The following is a 20,702-nucleotide window of genomic DNA, read 5'->3' on the forward strand; positions in this document are numbered from 1 at the left end:
GGGTGAGCTGCACTATATGGATTCATTTTGCAGTTCTCGAGTCCTTGTTCTTTTACCATTCCATGTCTATTTTATTATTTCAAACAGCTTCATTCATGTATTCAGATTTGTATTTATTCAGTAGTTGCTCTTGTACTTGTACCACCTAATCTTGGAGGTTATATTTTATTGGCCGCATTTAGGCCGTGTTATGACTGTATCAGATATTTTTACTTTTTTGGAGCTATTTTTGTCTTTATTTATAATATGACTCTGTTAATTAAAGGAATCTAGCTATATATTTTGTGGATCATGAGTTGGCTTCCTTAGCAAGTATGGTTAGGTGCCATCATAACCTAAGATAGGATTTTGGGTCGTGACAATCTATTATACCGAAATCATTATTTTCAATAGCTTCATTATCAACTTCATTCTCAATCATATCTATTGCAGATGCATCTTCAATATCTTTTGTATCCTTGCCTCTATTTATATAGCACGAATTTGTAGCAACCAAACCATTATCAATCTCCTTTAGAATCACATACACGGGTAATTGGTGAATTCTAGATTTTTCTTATTCGATTCAATATACAACCGAGAACTAGTGTCATTGTAAATTAGGATAGGTGGCAAATCATCATTTCAGAGAAACTTAATTTCTAATGTATCCAACTCAGTATCAACTCTGATCTGTTTTGAAATTGCTTTAACTAATTGTATAGGGTAAAATATGATATGACATGTGGCTAACTAAAAGGAGGACACGTGGAATCCAAGATGGGAGGGCTGAGGACCGAACGCAGCCACTCTACTTGTCACTGGAAAGGATAACGTTCATAAAGGTGTATTAAATGCTCTGCTCCCGGTAGTATTTACTAAGGAATATTCTGCAACATTAAGAGCGACGGGCCGTTACAGAGAATTTGACATTTATATTCACCGTTACATCTTCATCAATGACCCTCATAATTGACATTAAAGGAGGGCATGATCCTAGGACCTTTTTCCCTAAGACGTAGCTATAAATAGTGAGCTCGGTTACCATTGTAAAGGACAAGATTTTCCTAGGTAAAGTTACACTCTATTCTATACAAAGCTTTATACAATTTTACTTATTGGTTTTTAATCTCATCATCACTGTGTCCGGAAACCGTGTTCACGGAATCACCATCTTTGCTATTTCAACTACACTCTAAGGCTAAGTATTATATATTTCTTCGATTATTGTATTATTCAGGATCAAATTAGTTCACTTCTCTAGAAACCACATATAAATTCAACTGTACCGTTTTACAGGTAAACAGTTTGGCGCCCACCGTGGGGCCTAGACAGCCGTGCAATTAAATTGATCCTTGCCTTTTTTACTAACGTGTTTTGATTATTTTGTCTTAGAAAAAAATCACAAAAAATGGCAGATAACACTTTTAACGATGGACATAACCTTGAAATTCGAGGGGATCAGCCTCATTTTGAGGACTCAATCAGTGATACCCGTAATGAGGGGAATGACGCCATGCCGGTGCATGACACACGGTACCCTCTATGGGTTCGGGAGACTACTCCTGATGATGCTGATGAGGAGCATGTAGCGGATGCTGTGAGGGTCCTGCAAGAGCAACGGGCAATCATTCTAGGCCATCTCATACGGCAGGATCAAGTTATGACAGAATTGAAGCAGCCACTATTAGGGGCCTCGAATAACGCAAATAGACGAGATCCAATTCCTCCCATTGTTCTCGCAGACCAAACAATGCACAGAGTCGACAACAACACTCTCAGGGATGAAGTTGGCTCCGACGGGGCTGGGGGGAAGCAGATCAGGTCATAATAACGAGAACGATTCATTCAAAGATGAGCTTTTACGATTCATGAGGAAAGTAAATGCCCGCGTGGATCAAATCCCGGGCATACTGCCAGTATTGAAAGGCCCGAACTCGTAGAAGTATGTTCAATTACTGTACAAGTCAAGTGCGGCACCAGAATTAATCCCGAAACGTTTCAAAATGCCTGAAGTTACAAAGTATGATGGAACTTCAGACCCACAGGAACATATTACCACCTACACAACGGCGGTGAAAGGAAATGATCTAGCTCCTCACGAAATTGAATCTTTGTTGTTAAAGAAATTTGGCGAAACTCTCACAAGGGGAGCCCTAACATGGTATTCATTACTGCCCGAGCATTTCGTAGATTCTTTTGAGATTCTCGCGTATTCTTTCATTAAAGCTCATGCTGGGGCCAAAAAGGTGCAAGCCTGGAAGGATGACATATTCAGAATCGCACAAGGAGAATCTGAATTATTACGAGAATTTGTTACCCAATTCCAGAAAGAAAGAATATTGCTCCTGGCCGTCCCAGATGAATGGGCAGCTGAAGCATTCACCAAAGGATTGAATCCAAGAAGTTCAAACGCTTCTCGTAAGCTGAAGGAGAGCCTGCTTGAGTTTCAAGCAATGACCTAGGCAGATGTTCACAAACGTTACGAGTCAAAGATAAGGATTGAAGATGACTAGGTCAGTTCTACATCATCGGCCAAAGGTCGGGAGAAGGACAGAGAAAAATCAAAAAATGACTATGACGCGGATAGGCGTACTTTGAGGGGCCGGTTTTTGCCCTACGAGCGTACCAAAGTTCATGGCAGAAATTTTCGAGCAGCAAACAAGTTCACCATTGATAAAAGGACGGATCATGGTCAAAAGAATAGATCACTTCACGATAAAAAATGTTGGGGTCTCGAGATCTTTCTTACCCCATGTTATCATAGTATAACTTCAATGTCAGCATAGTGGAACTGGTGTCAGCCATGAGGAACATTAAAGAAGCACGATTCCCGAGACCTATGAGGTCTGATTCCAGTCGGAGGGATCCCAATTTATAGTGCGAATACAATAGGACGAACGGTCACCGGACAGGGGACTCCCGACATCTTCGGGAGGAGGTGGCAAATCTATTGAAGAATGGTCATCTCCGAGAATTCTTTAGTGATCGAGCTAAGAACAATTACGGTCGCAACAAAGACAACACAGAATCTTCGAAAGCATGAGAAAAAACCCCATGCCAGATGATCAACATGATTTTTGGGAGGAACGAGATTAACGGGGTCACCTTTTCAGCGGCAAAGAAGACTAAAGTATCGATAACTCATAGCAAAAGACTCCTAGAGGACGATATCACTTTCACGGAGGAAGACGCAGATGGAATATTGTTACCAAACAACGACGCACTGGTAATCTCTTTAAATGTGTTAGATTTTAATATCATTTAAGCTAAACTCACCGGAAGCATTATTCCGGCAACAAAACTCCTCACTGGATTCAACCTTGAGGAGTGTGATGACCCGAGGAGAGATCTTGCTGCTCACGAACGCTGAAGAAATAATGAAAATAACTCTCTTTGAAGTAGTGGATGGTGATATGGGATACAACATCATCTTAGGAAGGCCATGTTACAAGAAATGAAAGTTGTACCTTCGACGTATCACCAATTGCTGAAGTTTCCGAAGCCCGAAGGAATCAAGCAAATAAAAGGTGACCAATCGGCAGCAAGGGAGATGAATTCAATCTCAGTTTCCAGTAGCAAAGGGAAGGGGTTCACGGCATAGAAATTATAGGAACTGGCACCTACTCCCGAGTTAGAAGATGTTATTCTAGGGGCAGAGTCATCAGAACAATATTAGGTGCCGAGATATTTCCAAGTTCCGGAAGAGGCGGACGCAACGAAATCCACGGCAGAGGAACTAGAGCAAGTGGCATTGTTTGAAGAATTCTTAGAAAGAAAATTTCACTTGGGGACAAGACTACACCCCGTGCTCAGGTCTGATTTTATTAAATTCCTTAAAATTAACGATGATTGTTTTGCTTGGTCGCACGAGGATATGACAGGTATCCTGACAAAAATAGCTGTGCACAAGCTGCATTTGGATCCCAACATACCACCGGTATGACAAAAGAAGCGCCATATTGCCGAGGCTAGGAATAAATTCATCAGAGAGGAGGTAACCCGTTTGCTTAAAATCGGTTCGGTCAGAGGTAAGATATCCAGACTGGCTAGCCAAAGTAGTAATAGTTCCTAAGAAGAACAATAAATTTTGTATGTATGTAGACTATAAAGATCTTAATAAGGCGTGCCCGAAAGATTCGTTTCCTCTGCCAAATATCGATCAAATGATTGATGCCACGGCCAGGCACGAGTTGATGAGTTTCCTTGATGCTTATTCCGGGTACAACCAGATCAAGATGAACCCGGAAGATCAGGAAAAAACTTCTTTTATAACAAATTTTGGCACATATTACTACAATGTAATGTCCTTCGGGTTGAAAAATGCCGGAGCCACTTATCAACGGCTCGTAAATAAGATGTTTGAAAAACAAATAGAAAAAGCTATGGAGGTTTAAATAGACGATATGCTCGTTATGTCTTTAAATGTAGGTGACCAACTTAAGCATCTACAAGAAACATTCGACATCCTGAGAAAGCATAACATGAAACTTAATCCCGAGAAATGCGTTCGGGGTCGGTTCTGGTAAGTTTCTGGGATTTCTGGTCTCGCAAAGGGGAATTGAGGTAAACCTTGACAAAATCAAGTCCAAAGAAGATATCTCGGATCAATTGTTGAACGTAAAAGAAGTCCAAAGACTCACAGGAAGATTAGCAGCCTTGAGCAGGTTCATTTCCCGATCGTCAGAAAAATGTCATCGATTCTTCACATTACTTAAAAAGAAGAATAATTTCAAATGGACAAGTGCCAGCAGGCTCTGAGGGACCTGAAGAAGTACTTATCAAGCCCTCTATTGCTTTCGAAACCAAAATATGGCGAAACATTGCTAGTCTACCTCGCGGTTTCAGAAGTTGCAGTAAGTGCAGTTTTGGTCCGGGGGGACAAAGGTACACAATTTTCCATTTATTACGTTAGCAAAATTTTAACGGGGGCAGAAACTCGCTACCCACATTTGGAGAAACTAGCCTTAGCTCTCATAGTCGCCGCTCGAAAGCTGAGGCCCTATTTTCAATGCCACCCAATAGTTATGGTGACTACTTTTCCTTTGCGGAACATCCTTCATAAACCCGAGCTCTCGGGCAGATTGGCCAAATGGGCCGTCGAAATGAGTGAATTTGACATAGAATATAAATCGAGGACTGCGATTAAGTCGCAAGTATTGGCTGACTTCGTGGCTGATTTTAGTTAGGGATTGCTACCTCTAGCAACCAAGGAGGGAGTAATGGTGTCGGAATCGACATCAGGGGTTTGGACCTTATTAACGGACGGAGCCCCGAACGTAAAAGGGTCTAGGCTCGGAATAGTTTTAATCACGCCTTCAGGGAAAACCTTAAGGAAAGCCATCAGAACGATCACTTTAACTAATAATGAAGTAGAGTATGAAGTTTTGATTGCAGGGCTCGAATTGGCCCGAGGACTTGATTTTGAGGGTATCGAAATCAAATGTGACTCACAGGTGGTGGTAAATCAGGTCTATAGGATCTTTAATACCAAAGAAGAACGTATACAACAGTATATGCTAAAGGTCAAGGCCCTTCTGGCACGATTCCGGGAGTGGTCAATCACTCATATCCCGAGAGAGGATAATGCAGAAGCGGATGCATTAGCAAACTTAGGTTCATCGACAGAAGTAAAGGGATCGGAGTCCGGAACAGTGGTACAACTGATGAGCTTAGTCCTTGATACGGATGGTTATTATGAGGTAAATTCGGCTAGTCTGGTCTGGGACTAGAGAAATGAAATAATCAACTACCTTGAGTACGGAAAGTTGCCCGACGATCCCAAAACATCACGGGCATTACACACCAAAGTTGTACGTTATATCTTCAAGAAAGGCCAATTGTATAGAAAGTCTTTCCAAGGCCCGCTGGCCCCGTGCTTAGGAGCATCAGAAGCCAATTATGTCATGAGAGAAATCCATGAAGGGATATGTGGCAATCACTCAGGCGCAGATTCTTTGGTGCTGAAGTTGTTACAGGCGGGATAATACTGTCCTCGCATGGAGCAAGACGCCAAATATTTCGTACGAAAATGTGATAAGTGTCAACGCTACGCATCATTAGTACATCAACCGGCATAACCCTTACATTCGGTTTTGTCCCCATGGACGTTCATGAAATGTGGGATGGACATCGCCGGACCACTGCCATCGACTCCCGGAAAGGTAAGGTTTCTTTTAATTTTGACTGATTATTTTTCTAAATGGGTGGAAGCAGGTTCCTATCAGAAGATTAGAGAATGCGAAGTGGTCTACTTCTTGTGGAAAAATATAATTTGCAGGTTCGGAATACCAAAAGAGATAGCAAGCGACAATGGGCCACAGTTTATCAGTGCAAAAGTTACAAAGTTCCTCAAAGATTTGAGAATAAAGAGAATCACATCTTCGCCTTATCATCCGAGCGCAAATGGTCAAGCAGAATCAACAAACAAAGTGATCATTCAAAACCTCAAGAAAGGTTGGAAGCGGCAAAAGGCAAATGGCCCGAAGAATTGCCCAGAGTTCTATGGCCTACCGAATAACGTCCAAATAGAGAACATGAGATATATTGATATATATAAGATGCCTCAACCCCGTTTTAACTCATTATTTTTCAGTATCTTCAGACCCTAGACACCTAAAAACACCCTCTCAAGGTTCTCTCATGATCCAAGAACCAAACAAAGGGCAAACAACACAAATCAAGTGTCGGGAATCCCGTCGCGCTAGTAAGTTTCTTGTTCTTCTTGTTGTTGCTGATTTTTTGGGTGGTTCCAGCTCATGTGGTAGGTTTTTTTAAGTGGTTTAAGTTCTGTAAAATAATCTCCCAAGGTTTTCATATCAACCCTAGGTTATTTCAAGTCTTGCAAATGGATTACACCATATTTTAACATCAAAAGTTAGTTCTAGTAAAGAACACCTCTTTGAGGTTGTGTTGTCATTGAGGATAGTTGTGGGTTGTGTTTGGCTGAAATTTCAAGTTGTTTCTACTGGCTAAGATGAGTATAACAGACTACTAATTGTGCTTAAGCTTGCTTGTATGTTGGTTAAGTTGTTAGGATGATAAACTACAAGATAATACTTGGATTAGCTTAAGTCACTTCTATAGTGTTGTATTTCCATTGAGGGTTGTTGTAAGCTAAATATAACTTGGATTTCGACTTGAAGCTACTGTAGGAGGTATTTGTATTGTGTTATTTCATGTGCTTAAGGTTATCTTGATGTTGACTAAGTTAAATGGATGTACTAGATATGAACTAGTGAATAAAATTGCTAATTGAAGATAGTTGGAGTTGTGGATTATTTCCTTTGTTATAAATATATGATATAAGGATGGAATCATTGATGAATGACTTTATTATAATGTTAATGATTCTGTTAAGTTAATGTAAGAAGACTATAAGGGGTGATAATGGGGTTGAAGGGTGCTGAAGGGATTCAATCCGAGCTTGTCGCTCGTCGTGATATGTTGACGACTTGTTAATGAAATATTTTGTACCCTATTGTTGATGTTGTTCTTATTGTATTGCTCTGGTTGTTATTGTTGGTATATGGTATTGGAGGAGGCCCTTGTTACAAGGGAGATGCTGCCCAAATTTACAAAAACGAGCTACTAGCTTAAGTTACAGACTTAGCCTTTATTCAGCACTGATTTTGAATCTCCTTATGCTATGGTAGATTGAGTTGAGTTATTTGAAGAGTTGCTTGGAAGCTATTAAGGACTCAACGAGGCTAAGGTATGTTAACGCTAAACCTTCCTTCATTTTGGCATGATCCAGTAACTACATGTATTTGATAACGAGACATAAAGAGAAGTTCATATTCCTGAATTTATGTACATTGGCCTAGTCTCTTAAGTTACAGTATTCTCCCTTATCGGGACTTTCTATTCAGATAAGTATTATCTTCTTTCAGTCAAGAGAGCAGAGGGTCTATATATATATATATATATATATATATATATATATATATATATATATATATACAGTATTACAGTATTTTTACCAACATTGAGCTATAATCGATGGGCAGGCTCCTATTGGGCAACCTCTGATCAGATGGTATGTTATATACCGAGCCTACTGTGGTCGAGCGCCTATGAGCGAGCCCAGAATAGCCGAGATACAGAGCCTAGTATGGCCGAGCGCCTACGAGCGAGCCTACTACAGCAGAGCAGTTACACATACCGAGCCTTATAGGACCGGACAGCTATTTTACTTATTATATTGAGAGAGTTGAGTCAGTATTTGCACCCGAAACAGGCCCGGAGATACCTGTTCGAGTAAGTGTTTCCTGAAGCAGCCGTGCATCAGCAGGATCAGCCAGAACGTCCTCCTCGGGGATAGCAACAGAGCCTGCAGGTAGACCTAATTCTGTGAACAAGTCAGAAGGGTTCAACCAAGTTCTTCATATACATAAATGGAAGCAAGGTAAATTAAAGTCACCATGATTTTTGGCCTTCCACCCGTATTTAATGGCTAATTCTTTCCACAAACAAGTTTCAAGCGTTGTGACGTCCAAGATCTTCTGAACCCACCAGTTCAAACCTTCCACCACCGGTGGGATCCATCGAGTTGCTGAAACATGTGAAGGGTGAAGATACGGCCATAGAAGAATATATAGTAAAAGGAATACTATACAAGGAACTTGCGAGTGCGGTTCCAAGCAACCGGAAAGGATGAAGCCGTTGTTGGAATGATGTCATTGGTGGCAACGGTAACGAACCGTTCTATCCACCCATGGTCATTGTCATCATCCATGCTAGAAAACAAAGCATGGTGGCCACGCTTGCAAAGGTTTATCATTCCCCCGCGAAAGATTTTGGGGGAATAGAGATTCATCATATGAGCTAGAGTTAGCTTCTCTCCATTTTCTTGGCACAAACGTCGGAGGCAGGCGATCGTCCTCCACACTGAAGGACTTACCTGTGCCAAACACACCTGGTAGCGAAGGCAAAATTCTGCAATCACAGAATCAAGCTCTCTACTCAAAAAAAACGCACCCAAAGTAAAGGGATACGTGAAAAAGTATGTAAAACCTTCCTTGGGAAGGGTCACTCACTCCGCTAGATCAGGAGCAATAATTTCCAACTCATTGCAGCGGAAATCCTCCTTCACAGAAGGAATAATGGAAGGACGAATGGAAGAAGGGTACCTGCTAACAGCCCATGTACGAGGGTTAGCAGTAGGAAATTTCTCTTCAAAATCATTCGAAGTACTAAGCTTTCTTGGGATGATGGAACCCACTATTGGAGGAACGGAATCCTCGGTTTTGTTCTTGCTCTTCGTAGAACCAGCACGCTTAGAGGAAGAAGCCATTGGAAAAGAAGAAGGAAAAGATTTTGTGTTTGAAGAAAATTAGAAAAAGGGTGGAAAACAAGGATGCAAATCAGAAGCTCAAGCAATTGTGAAACGCAAAGGAAAAGAAAATTGTGTATAAGTAAAATTTTGGCGGCTAAATTCATGGACATGATTACCTCAATAACCGGTAAAAGTTGTGCTGAATCATGGGATGACGCGTGTTCGGGGCATTAAATGCGGAGAGACGTGTGTCTAATCAACCGTCAGAGACCTTCAAATGGAGTTATAGTAATTTTCGCCAAAAAGGTATTTCTACCAACTTTACGGGGAAAGCAGGGGGACTATCTGTATAGGGTAAAATATTATATGATACGTGGCTAACTAAAAGGAGGACACGTGGAATTCAAGATGGGGCGGCTGAGGACCAAACGCATCCACTTTGCTTGTCACCAGAAAGGATAACGTTCATAAAAGTATATTAAATGCTCTGCGTCCGGTAGCATTTATTAAGGAATATTCTGCAGCATTAAGAGCGACGTGTCATTACAGAGAATTTGACATTTATGTTCACTGTTACATCTTCATTAATGACCCTCATAATTGGCATTAAAGGAGGGCACGATCCTAGGACCTTTTTCCCTAAGACGTAGCTATAAATAGTGAGCTCAGTTACCATTATAAAGGACATGATTTTCCTGGCTAAACTTACACTCTATTCTATACAAAGCTTTATACAATTTTACTTATTGCTTTTTAATTTCATCATCGCTGTGTCCGAAAACCGTATTCACGGAATCACCATCTTTGCTATTTCAACTATACTACAAGGCTAAATATTATATATTTCTTCGATTATTGTATTATTTCAGGATCAAATTAGTTCACTTGTCTAGAAAATACGTATAAATTTAACTGTACCGTTTTACGGGTAAACACTAATCTCTCAAAGCTGAAAGTTGACTCGATAACAACACAATCGCCTACAAAATTAACCAAGTTATTATCATTATCCCATTCACCACTATGAAGAATGTATACATGATAAATTTCCATTGCAAAAAAAGGTGAAATTGAAATTTTTGTATGTTTTCTTGCTTTATCTCGAACAATCTATGTATAAAGTCGACTTCTTTGCTAATATCTCCTCTAAATCACGAACTTTTAGATTTTTCTTTCCTTGTTGATTTCTCCGCCAAATCAGGAACTTAGTGCAAATTATGCTATTTGGAACTTAGAGAAGAGATCGTTGGTTTTTCAACTTGCATTGCAGCTTTTTGTGTTTTTTTAGCTAGAATAGGAACGTATAAACTTGGGAAGAAGAAGAATGGAAAATCACGAAAATTTTGCACCTGAAGATCCAAAATAAAAAAAAGGCTAATATGCTCGTTTTTTCCTGATCTTGATTTTGGGCTACAAATTTGCAAACTTGTAAATGATCCATTTGGTTGCAATGTCAGCTGGTAGGTTGTATTATTATGCAATTCTCTCTTTTATTCACCTTTTGCCTACTAAATATGTGTAAGGGGGTCTAACTAACCTTCTTGAAAGTATTTTTTTTTGTTAAAATAAAAAAAAATACTCTTTTATATCATGAAAAAAAAAATTATTTGTTGAAATGAAAAAAAAATCTATCTATAACATGAAAAGAAAGTATTATTAATAATATATTTTTATTTAGGATGGGTTTGGGGGTATTGCGAGGGTTGGGGTGGGGGTGGTACTTTCACCTTGTTAGACCCCCGGATGTGGGGGTGGGGATGGGAAAGATTGAAAAAGAGTTTTGAAAAATGTTTTCCCTTTCTCTTGATAGGGAAAATATTTTCCTCCAATTGAAGCAAAATGAGTTCATGAGGAAAATATTTTCCAAAACATTTAAGCCAACCAAACATGGAAAAATTGAAAAATATTTTCCGAAAAATATTTTCCATTCATACCAAACACACCCTTTTTATCTTCAAATGTTAAGGTATGTAACTAGTTGCTAAAATATAAGCAACTAATTAAGGTATGTAAGAGAGAATTAGAGAAGCTGAGTCAAGAATAGAAAATCTTGCAAATACGAGTACCAAAATGGACATTAAGCCAAACTAAAAATTGATAGTATGATTTTGGAGTTACCATTCTACACTACAAAGGTACGCCATAAAAATATTTTATGCAAATTCATTCTTGTCCACTAACTTGCATACGTACCTTTCCTATCAAAATAAGATTTAAAAGTGACATTGAGAAACAAGTATTCCTAATCTTTCCCCTCACAAAGTCACAATCTCGCAGTTAAGTTTTACAAAGAAGTAAATCGATAAGGATCATGTAAGAACATGATGCAATAAGAAATAAAACATCCATATAATCAGATATAGGTTTCTGACCTTGTCCAAGTCAGTTTTATCAAGTAAAGGATGAAAATTATAATCATTTTCGGAGAAGTATATTTAAATTACTCTGAAATAACATATATTACTAATATTGCTCATACCAAACATAAACAATACATGCAAAATTAGTTCTCTAAAAATCCAATAAAGAAGTTTATGCCCAATTGAACCAAGTTCTTTCGACTGCTGCAAGTCAATTCCAACATGTGATTATCAAAATTGCATAAAAACTAGCTACAATAAAGATATGATCACTTTAAGCGAAGCTTGAGCTAGGGGGTGCACCACCGAAACCTCCTGCCCCACGCCCGAATCCAGGTCTTCCACCACCACCCTACAGGTATAGAATGATAGGTTAGATTGAATTTATTTTTGTACCAAGGCAGACAGCATAAGCAATCATGAGTAATAGAACAAAATCCAAATTTTAGTCCTAAGCCTAACAAAGGAAAGATAGAACTAAGTGAACCAAAAAAAGAAAGGTAGCATTATGAAGCTTTCGTGAGTACTAATAATACATGGTTTACATTACCAAACAGCCAAAAGGATTTGTTATCTACTATTAAACGGAAACGGGCTAAAAATACCCCTAACGTATTAAAAATGGCTCAGAATATCTTTTGTTAACCTTTGGGACCAGAAATACCCTTCATGTTTGTTTTCCAACTCAAATCTACCCGAGATTAATGGACCAACCTGGGTCATTTTTTGGACTGAAAATAGACATGTGGTACGCCATTAGGATGCCACGTGTATAAATCAAGAAACAAATAAAACCCACCACGTTTCTTAGAAATTACCCAAAGACCCGCTGACCCAAAAACCCACCCGTCTCTTCTTCAACATTTATCATGATATTGGGCGGTAAGCACTTCAGGAGTCGAAACATATAAAACTGAACATTCCGAAATTTCTTCAACTCTTTTACTGCCATGGTTTTGAATCATTCTTGCATTATTTTAAATATGAATAGTTAAATTTCAAAATTAAAGAGGAGTCATTATTTAGTCTAGATAGGTTTTTCTTTGGTGATCGTACTCCTACTTCTTCATTTCTATTTTTCTTCGTGTTTTTTTTATATGTGCAGCTAATGGACTCCCATTTCTAGCAATTGCAATTTTCCTGGTAGTTTGATTGGTCTTTTTTTGATTAACTTGTGATTTGCAGGGAATTGGATGATGAACTGTAACATTATCTTTATGATTAATTCGAGACAAGGGGAATAAATGATGAACTTTGTGTATCTTACATCAATACAGGACAAAGAAAGATTGTGTTTATTGGTTGGATGGAAAAAACCAAATCGTTCATGGAGAGGAAAGAGACAGAGAGACCGGTTTTTGGGTCAGCAGGTCATTGGGTAATTTTTAAGAAAATGGGTGGGTTTTATATACATGTGGCATGCTTATAACATGCCGTGTATCCTTGTTTTAAAGGTCCAACTTGGTCCATTAATCTCAGGGGCAGATTTGAGCCAAAAAACAAACGTGAAGGGTATTTTTGGTGCCAAAGGTTAACGAAGGGCATTTTTGAGCTATTTTCAATACGTAAAGGGCATTTTTGACCCTTTTCCAACTATTAAAATTACCACAAACTCTTAGATAATCAGCTATACTATGGACTCTAAAGGCGTTACTTGACTAAAGGAGTGCTTAGTATGGGGCATCTTCCACTAAAACTTATCATGCAGTACATGAGCATAAACAGTCAATACTGCAGAATGCAATGTATGAATTGGGAATACAGAATCTCAGAGGACAGCTATGAGGTGAAGTGTAGAAGAAGCTTAAAAAGTCAAGTCAAATGAGGAACAATAACTAAAAACGATGCAATAAGCTTGGGATCATTTTTACTCAATAGTATCAGTGCAATAATGTGAGACGCAATAGGTGAACAATCAAATGCATTAGGTGAACCAACAAAAACAAAGATTGATCACAAGAATTTCATGGAACAGAAAATTGTCACAGTCTAGAGGTGAGAGTATCCTTTCCCCCTTACTATTAATGCTATATGATCTACTCAAATAAGAAGTGAAGATGGCGCTAGAAATGTGAAAGAACCACCTGCCAAAAGTGGAACTTCAAGTGTAAGCACTAGAGCAGTGCAGACAAAGTGTCATTAACCATAGCAATGCAGATAAAACACAGAAATAGTGTTGCTAGTTCCAAATAGATCTATCAAACACACTTCAATTGAACAAAAAGATATGAAAAACGACAGGGTATAGGGAGAACAGTAATTACCCTGAATGCAGGCTGGTAGTCAGCTGGAGCTCCACCCTTGTCGCCTCCAAACTCACCGGGGGGGGCTCTTGGACCAGCACGATAACCTTCCCTGTCACCAAACCTTGGCCTATCTCCCTCAAACCTAGGTGGTCCACTGGAAATCCATCAATACCCCAATGTCAATCCAATTTGGTTGACATAGTAACTATAGAATTTAAGAAAGAAAAAAAAAGCTTAGACACATAAGCTATATATATATATATATATATATATATATATATATATATATATGCAAATTACCGGGGACGGTCGCCAGGAGGGCCACCCATGGGACGACCAAGAGGCTTAGCAGACTTCTTGAGAGTAGCAGGGACAATTTCGGAAGGAAGATTGAGGTAAGTCCTGAGGAACTCAATGCCGTCATTGGTCAGATACCAATAGTAGTGCATCCAAGCAAAGGTCTCACGCACGTATTCCTTCGACTTGAAACTCTGCATCAATTTTATCACCTGTAGGTTTGGCGCATCGATATTCGGATGCTTTGCCAAGTTGTAGTCCTTCTTTGCAAAGCATACTCCCTCTAATAGAATATAATTTCCATAATTACATACATTTATACACAGACGAACAATAAGAAAAGAAAAATTACAGATACTAACCTTGGAAGAGGTACTTGGAGATCTCTCTTCGGTTCTTCTCTGGGATAATCTGAAAACGCAAAATCGATTAAAAAGGACTGAGAAAAATGTATTATAATAGATGTTTGGAAGGAGAAGGATGATACCATAGCTGCTCGAAGAAAATTGAGGGGAGATAGGAAATCAACCAAAATGCAGCAGCAAAGGGACGGACTATCTGTGAACCCTAGAAAGCGCACGTCTTATATCTGACATCTCTGTCACATGGGCTTTTACTGCTTGGAAAGTGAAGTCTCAAGCCCGAATAGCCCTTTTTGGCCCAATAATACCACAACAATTGTCAATCCACTACCCACTACCTCAAAAACATCGAAAGATTTGGGAAAATTACCGGAACAGCCCAAAATAGTCATTTTAATCATTTAATTTTTGCCACAAAAGTTATCAATCTATCAATCACTATATAATATATATATATATATACTATTATAATAGCACGAATATTTTACGCTAAATATTAAACGACAAAAATATCCTTAATATGTTAATCGACTTTTATACCCTTAAATATTTTGTCAAAAAGATAGTTCCATGTTGGATAAAACAGTACTATCTAATTAATTTGCCTAATATTTAGGAATCCGATACCAACTAATGATAGAATTTCTTAAAAATTAATAAGTGAATGTAAAGTTTTAATTTCATACTAATTCTACTTAGACAATTACACGGAACAATACTACAATAGTAGAATCCCATGTGCTCTTAGAGTTCCAAACCCATACCAATCCCACATATGAAACATATATTGCCTCTATATAAGCAATTTCATTGTATTCACGCTTGCAACACAAAACATGTATACGGGGATCTTTTTAGAGGTAATTTTCATCTCTTTTATTATTATATTTTATAGATTAGATTTGGCTCTCTAACACAGCCAAAAAAAGTTACTAATAATTAAGAAGTTGAATCTTTAATTTACGCATGTAGGCTGATAATTCGTCCACATCTTTATGGGTTAAGTAAGTTTTTTGTTTGTTTGTTGGAAGGGATGTTGATGTAAAGTTTGAATTAAACGATACTCAAAATAGTGAGAATACGGTCTCCACAATTCCCATCCAAAGGAACTATATTATAATATTTTGCTCAACATGGCTATAACTAGCGTTCAAGGGCGTGACTGAATTATAAGTAAGTGGGACTATAATATTCGTTCTCTTATCTTTTAACTTGATAGTATGTTCATGAGTTATTTCATCTTCCTTATATGCGAGGTAGTTCATAAACTAATTTCTTTTAATTTTGTAACAGGGGGAGACTTAAAGAGGAAGATGTAAATATATTAATTAATAGAGAAGATTTAATTTGTGGCATCATCCGAAGAGAATGGCTGAGGAAGTTAGAAGGAATAATGAATCAACTAACTATGTGTTTTTAAACAACAAAGTAATGCACTCTTATTGTACTTTAAAGAATTTTGAGTTTTGTTGTCCTAGATAACAGCCATATAATTTAGAAAGTTTTTCATAAATAATTGACTTAAGAATCTTGTGGAACGCATGAACGTAGAAACTAGTACTATATTAAAAGCATGAAGGCCCTTAGCGAAATGTTGTTCGCATTTTTTATCCTTTAAAAACAGATTTCATATTGGATAGAATTATTATTTAAGTTATTTTCTTAATATTTAGAATTTTAAAACCAATTAAAATTTGACTTATTAAATATTTTTCTATTTAAACTATATATATAATCCGAATATTTAGGACACTTAAATCAGTTAAAAAGTTACCTTATATAGATCGAAAAATTATAACCAAAATTGTTCACACGGTGAAAGAAAACTTTATCAGAGGACCAATTATCTTCAAGGAGGTCCATGTTATTATTAGTTTAACTTTTAATTCTAACTAAATATTTGTAGTCTTACACAACTTTTCTTAAATATCTTTTAGACAGTTGAATGAGGCTGAAACCAAATTTAAATGTAGTATGTTCTATACTATGTGCACACATTGCTACGAAGAAATTGGGAATGCCGTTTTTAGTTTTTAATTTTGGCTGTTTAATTATGACCACGCTTACAAACAAGACAAAATAAAAATTATTGATTACATAAAATTAGAAAAGTATACAAGAAAATTATTTTAGTAACAATCTTCTCATGAATATATTAGAAAACATTTATAATTTTCTTTTTTAATCAAATTAGACTAACTTTTAACACTTCCCAATTAAAATATAAAAACGTATTATACACACAAAAGAAAACTAACACACTAAATCCGTGAAAATTTATTGAAATAATAAACTCTATTTTTTATTTTTACATCAATTTTATACTTTTACTCCTTTAGGATAGTATTAACGTCTTATGTCAGTTAGATGACGTCCTGTTTATGTCTTTTTAGAATGAAAATAAGAATATATAGCTTTAAAAAAGACAATCTAAATCTTCAAAGTTATATGATCTTGTTGAAACTAAAGAGGATGCATGGCTTATAAAATTATAGTAATAAAATTATAAAACTGAAATGATTTTATGTTAAATATATTGACTGAGATGATTGGGAACACTTGTGGGACAAAATTTCTTCTTTTGTTGAGTTAGCAAAATAGAATCAAAACTCATCAATTTCAGGAACTTAGAATTTTTTCTTTGACATATTTTATTATTCAAGCACAAATTTAATATAATTTTTAAAAATTTGTACCCACTGAGATAAAATACACGTGCAACGCGCGTATCGTGAGACTAGTAATATATAATAGGCAAAACGGCCTTGTGGCCACTTAAACTTGTACCGAATTGCTAATCCGGTAAACAAACTTATAAGTTTTCTAATTTAGCACATCTACTTTATAGAATGAGGAATACTTAATGCCTCTGACCGTTGACTATACATATGTGGAAGAAACATTGTTGACCTAGCTAAACTACGTGCAAATCACACCTAAATGGCGCGCCAATGTAATAGTTTTAATAGAAAAATATTAAAATAAACAAAAATATATAAATAATAACAAAAGATAGGAAAGAAAAGAAAAAAAGAAAGCTTAGATCCCAACACTTCCTCCCACCTCCTTCATTCCCACCCCTTTCCCCCGTTCTTTTCTTTTTTTATCCCATCCCTCACCCCAACCTTTCCTCCCCAGGCCTCTTCATTCTTTTTGTTATTAACCTGTAGTTCAAAAGGAATAAGAGCTTTTTTTTATTATTATTTGAGTATAAAGATTTAGAAAAGATGAAGGTAACCCACAACTCGATTTTGGACAGAAGAAAATTGCATCTCCGATCTGGTCATTACTCCGATGATGATGGATGATTTTGTGATGAAGTTATGGGGAAAAATGCTCTCTTATTCATATTTAAGTGTTTGGAGTATTTTTTTTTTGGAGTATATTTTTTATCAACGAAGGGGGTGACTGTGGTTTATGGTTAAGGTCATTATTACAAGTTTTCGACCTGGTCAATGCTCATCTCTTTTCCTTTTTTAGAAAAAAATAGCAGCAGGGGTAAAATGTCCTTTCTGATATGTTATGTCTGTGCCAGTGGGTTTGATGGGAAGGAAGTTTCGACGGAGATAGTGATTGAGGTGGTTGAAATCAAATAGACTAAGATGTTTGGGCAGAGATGGTGGCTAAATATTGACAAAATGAGTAAGCATCACGGAGAGCGAACTATTCGTCGCCGACAAGAGACATTACAAGGGAGTTCTTCCACCAACTTGAGTTTATTGCTGGTTTATGAATTTCTTGCAGGTCTCAATTGTGGTGGAGAAGAAAAGAAAAAAAAAAGTTAAAAATTTGACAAATTGAAATTAAAAAGGTGAGACCTACAAATTATACATGTCAAACTATGGAAGGTTAAGCATATGACGTGTCATTTGTATCATAGCAATTGAGGAACACGCTCAGACCTATGTGTTTACTACTCCTCGTTCTGTGAAGTAGATGTGCTAAATTGGAAAACTTATAAGTTCGTTTATCGGGTTAGCAATCTGGTGCAAGTTTAAGTGGCCAGAAGACCGTTTTGCCTATATAATATTCATAAAATTTAGGAAAATTAAGGATTTTTTTGAATGAGTATAGTTGGAATTCATTGAAAACATATAAACAAGATAATATACAAAATTTGAGGAAGATTGGAGGTGATTTATATTAGTTTGGAGTCAAAATTCAGAGTTGAAATCGAGTTGAAATTTGTTTTGTTCTACACATGTATTTCGCATGTATCTCACACACAAATATATATGGATATATAATGGATATATATATATATATAGGAATACACGTTATACACGGGAAATACACATGGGATACATGTCACGATCCAAATTCACATAATAGGCACCCAGCACACTACCCAACCGGAGCGAACCAACCCATATGTTAAAACCAAATATAATTGCGGAAGCCAATTAAAAATCATGTATATTTTCAAATCAAGTCATAGATTATTTTTCATATCCAAAATCATATATGAAATATTTTATAAAAATAATATAGTCAAATTAAATAATTATTCCTTTATGCATAACGACCATAATCCTATTTTTACAATCCAACAAAATTATCTATGGAACCTCTACACGAAAGAATAGAACCAATACTTGGAATAATTCCAATAAAAAAAATATGATAGCTACCACGAGATAAAAATGATATTTTACCATACCTCGGGAAGAGAGTCATCCTAGCCATGTTACATCACGTGTCATACCTCATCCCGAAACACATAAAGTAAGCAGGACCCCTGATAGGGGCCTCTAAGGACTGAGTACACACCACGGTACTCAATAAGCATCATATGCTCTCTCTAACTCAAGTTTCTGGGACAAGGCTTTACAAAAATAATACAACTAATATTTGATATAAAACGATAACAATTATGTCAATTCATGCTCTTTATCATTTTGAATAAAAAGACGAGTGAAATGCAAACCATGATATAAGCTTTTAAATATTTATATTATACCATGACTTTAATAAAAATCATATAAAACCATTTCAATTGCATTAAGTCATTAAAATCACTTTCGGCTCCTTAGGCCTAAATATAAGAAAATCATTCTTTACCTTTCACTGGGAGTACTATACCATCACCAATGCAAGAAAGTCAACTAGGTTATGTACCTAGCGGCATGTGTCATATATCCTATTTGCTCAGGTCATCTCATTGTAGTGTTGTATGAATCGACTCAGCCATGCTAATAATAGCACAAAATAGTACCCCCTCAAAGGTGTAACGATCCGACCGATTATTTTATGTATTGTAGCCTCGTTCCCCTATTTATCGCTTCTCTTATGTTCATTTGTGGTTATGTGACTTGTCGGGGTGATTGGATTGGTTTCAGAGAAGTTTCAGAGTGAATTGGGACACTTAGTCCCAAAGTTGGAAGCTTAAGTTAAAAGAGTTGACCGAAGTTTGACTTTTATGTAGACGACTCCGGAATTGAGTTTTGATGATTCCAATAGCTTCTTATGGTAATTTTTGGACTTAGGTGTATATCCGAATATTGATTTGGAGGTCTGTAGGTTAGTTTGAGGCTTAGTTGAATTTATTTTTATCGGGTTTAGATTTTGGTTTCGGGAGTTGGAATAGGTCCATTGTGTCATTTGGGACTAGTGTGCAAAATATGAGGTCATTCAGAGTTGATTTGATATGGTTCGACATTGGTTTTAAAAGTTAAAAGTTTATTAGTTTCATAGGCTTGAATTGTGGTGTGATTCATGATTTTGATATCATTTGAGGCTTCGACTAAGTTTGTATTGTGTTTTAGGACCTGTTGGTATGCTTGGATAGGGTCCCGGGGGCCTCGGGTGTTATTCAGATTGAAACTGGATTGATATTTGGACTTAAGGAAATGTTGAAGCTTCAGGTCTAGTGCAATCGCACCTGCATGGATTTGGCTGTAGGTGTGAACTGCAAAAGCGGCCCTGGGGTCGCAGAAGTAGCCCTGGGGTCGCAGAAGCAGATTTGACTGGAGCTGGGAAGATGCGCAGGTGCGAGGGATTTTCCGCACCTGCGAGCTCGCAGATGCGGGTAGCTAGTGCAGAAGCGAAAAGGAGTGGAGGCATGGGTTTCTGTAGATGCGGAGCTGAGGGCGCATGTTTGCATGTGCAAAAGCGAAGCTTGGTTGAAATATCTAGGACCGCAGAAGCAGAATCTTAAGCGCATGTGTGCTTTCGCAGGTAC

The 20,702-nt window shown here is 37.3% G+C and overlaps 1 protein-coding gene across 1 annotated transcript; it reads right to left on the reverse strand.

The window, feature by feature from the left end:
* Positions 1 to 11,696: 11,696 nt before the first annotated feature.
* Positions 11,697 to 14,776, reverse strand: LOC104113910 (small ribosomal subunit protein eS10z-like). Its single transcript, XM_009624224.4, has 5 exons — positions 14,647 to 14,776; positions 14,522 to 14,570; positions 14,163 to 14,442; positions 13,881 to 14,016; positions 11,697 to 11,968 (listed from the first exon to the last, which is right to left on the reverse strand). Exons 1-5 carry the CDS (start codon positions 14,647 to 14,649, stop codon positions 11,891 to 11,893), a joined length of 546 nt encoding a protein of 181 aa, XP_009622519.1. The 5' UTR covers positions 14,650 to 14,776; the 3' UTR covers positions 11,697 to 11,890.
* Positions 14,777 to 20,702: the final 5,926 nt, after the last annotated feature.

Source organism: Nicotiana tomentosiformis, chromosome 12 (assembly GCF_000390325.3).
Source record: "Nicotiana tomentosiformis chromosome 12, ASM39032v3, whole genome shotgun sequence".
NCBI classification, from domain to species: domain Eukaryota; kingdom Viridiplantae; phylum Streptophyta; class Magnoliopsida; order Solanales; family Solanaceae; genus Nicotiana; species Nicotiana tomentosiformis.

Excerpts from the sequence above, each read along its gene's own strand:
- LOC104113910 (XM_009624224.4), bottom strand. Across the intron at positions 14,443-14,521 it reads CTCCAAGTACCTCTTCCAAG|AGGGAGTATGCTTTGCAAAG; the intron begins GTTAGTATCTGT and ends ATATTCTATTAG. Across the intron at positions 11,969-13,880 it reads ACTACCAGCCTGCATTCAGG|GGTGGTGGTGGAAGACCTGG; the intron begins GTAATTACTGTT and ends CTATACCTGTAG.